Source organism: Sinocyclocheilus grahami, unplaced genomic scaffold (assembly GCF_001515645.1).
Source record: "Sinocyclocheilus grahami isolate Dianchi unplaced genomic scaffold, SAMN03320097.WGS_v1.1 scaffold56.1, whole genome shotgun sequence".
NCBI lineage: Eukaryota > Metazoa > Chordata > Actinopteri > Cypriniformes > Cyprinidae > Sinocyclocheilus > Sinocyclocheilus grahami.
This window is the reverse complement of record NW_015505235.1, coordinates 3,286,530-3,288,927: the sequence shown is the minus strand read 5'-3', so window position 1 is coordinate 3,288,927 and position 2,398 is coordinate 3,286,530. Positions and strand designations below refer to the sequence as shown.

General features: G+C 39.4%; 1 protein-coding gene across 1 annotated transcript in view; it reads right to left on the bottom strand.

The window, feature by feature from the left end:
• LOC107584046 (ETS domain-containing protein Elk-3-like) overlaps positions 1-2,398 on the bottom strand; it is a 23,477-nt gene that overhangs the window by 1,730 nt on the left and 19,349 nt on the right. The window contains exon 8 of the mRNA XM_016270449.1: positions 1,861-2,072. Coding sequence (XP_016125935.1) covers positions 1,861-2,072 — 212 coding nt within the window. The remainder of the gene's footprint in view (positions 1-1,860; positions 2,073-2,398) is intronic.

The following is a 2,398-nucleotide window of genomic DNA, read 5'->3' as shown; positions in this document are numbered from 1 at the left end:
TAATTAATTTAGATTTTGAGGTTAAATACTACCTGCATTTCATTTATTATTATTATTATTATTATTTTTACTATTTATTTATACGGTTGTTTATATATTTATTTATTTAGTTTGTTATTTCTGGTTTTCAGGTGAAATGGACATGTGTCCTTATATGTGCTATTATTACTATTAGTAGCAGTATTGTTATTTTAATTATTATATTATGTTTAAATGTTTATTTTATTTTAACCTAATAAAGATACAAACAAATACATAAATAAGCCTGTAGGACTGATTTTGGTATTGTGACGACATTTTCCCCAGAAATCTTATTCCTGCAATACAGAAATGAATGTTTTATTAAATGGTTAAATTATTTACCTTCTTTCATTTCTAAAAATACCATAAATTGAATTCAGTACAACAAATGCCACCATAAAGTGTACTTAAAATTGGGCTTCAAAAAAGAACAAAGAAAAAAAAAGCCATTTAATTTACTACTATAGATTTTTGAAAGAATACCTGGGCATTTCTTAAGTTTCTGTAAATATCTCCGTAATACAACTCTATGAGGAAAAAACTAAACACCCTGTCTTTGTGGTTCACAAAACAAACACGCTTGTAGTCCATCAAGGTAGCGCTAGGAGAGGAACTTCCTGTTATGTGAGAGCTGACTATACACACAGACACAGAGTCTTTTTCAGTTATCACCCCCTCCCTTTTTTAACAGGAAGCTGTTTTCCCCCCATATCCAAAGAGGAAACATCTGTAGCTTATTTCCAAACCCTAATACACACACACACACACACACACACACACACCAGTAAAGCCATTTTCCGGATTGACTCAAAAACATCTCAAAAGCATCTATTTTTCCTGGTATATGTTTTACAGGTATAGACAATCAACAAAAAAAAAACCCAAAGAAGAATTGCACTGTGAAAGAAAAAAAGCCAGATGTGCCACAAAAGTTTTCCACTGCAGCCAAAAAACGGCAGGAACGACAATCATGTGACCAACCAGAAATCTCCCACTACGGCCGCCCAGGGAGGAAGTGAGAGTGGGGGAGTGAGTGTACGTCCCTTTTTTAACAGGAAGCTGTTTTCCCCCCATATCCAAAGAGGAAACATCTGTAGCTTATTTCCAAACCCTAATACACACACACACACACACACACACACACACCAGTAAAGCCATTTTCCGGATTGACTCAAAAACATCTCAAAAGCATCTATTTTTCCTGGTATATGTTTTACAGGTATAGACAATCAACAAAAAAAAAACCCAAAGAAGAATTGCACTGTGAAAGAAAAAAAGCCAGATGTGCCACAAAAGTTTTCCACTGCAGCCAAAAAACGGCAGGAACGACAATCATGTGACCAACCAGAAATCTCCCACTACGGCCGCCCAGGGAGGAAGTGAGAGTGGGGGAGTGAGTGTACGTCTGTGTGTGTGTGTGCGGTAGTAAAAGTCCACATCACGAACTGTCACTATTCCTGTAAAGGCGGAGCCAAGCAGTCGCTTGTGGTTACCTTAATGGTTTCCTGCTGGCTAGCGATGTTTACAGTAAAGACTGGACCCTCCCCTCAAAAAGAGAGATGAGCATAAATATACAGTTTGCGTTCTGTCTTTTTTGTTCGCTCACTCACACACACACACACCTCCCTACACACTCACTCTCCCCCGGGCCAGAACAGGAAGTATCCACAGGATTTCCCCTCTCGCTCACATGAAAGCTGAAACATGACACCAAACACAAACACGCTCCCAAAACAGACAAGCGAATCAGTTTCTAAAACACACTCAAATGTCACTACAAATACACATCCTCACATTCAGATTCCTCTTTTTATAGGTTTGAGAATGTTTTGTGTGTACCTGAAAGAGTGACCCGTGGCCCTGTAGCCTGGCTGGGCTGAGAGGGGCTACGGGACTCAGGCTGCTCCAGAAATGAATGGAGGACAGGAGAGGACTGGGTGTCAACAGCAAACCAGAGGGAGTCTGAAGAGAGAGAGAGGTGTAGGGGGAGGTATTGGGAAAGGGGGGGACAGGAACATTATTTTGTTTTTTGATGTTATTTGTATTAGTCACTGAAGTCATGGATCATAAAATCCCAGTGTCTTTTTGAAACTTTGGAAAGAGAATGTGAGTCTCTGCATGTCCAGACACGTCTTTGCGTCAGTTTGCAGGCGATAGTATGTGAAGCCTGTCATGCACAAGTAGTCTGAGAACCCCTTTAAAAAAATCTTCCCAGATTTTTTCACCTGAACAGGACAAATTTGGAGCGTCAAAGGTATTTAGCACAAATGCAATGCCTGTAAGCAGTAGGACGACGGTTCTGGACATAGCTGACGCTTATTTTATCTGTCCAAGCGGATGGAGCATTTTGCTCAATCTCATGTTATGAAATAACTTT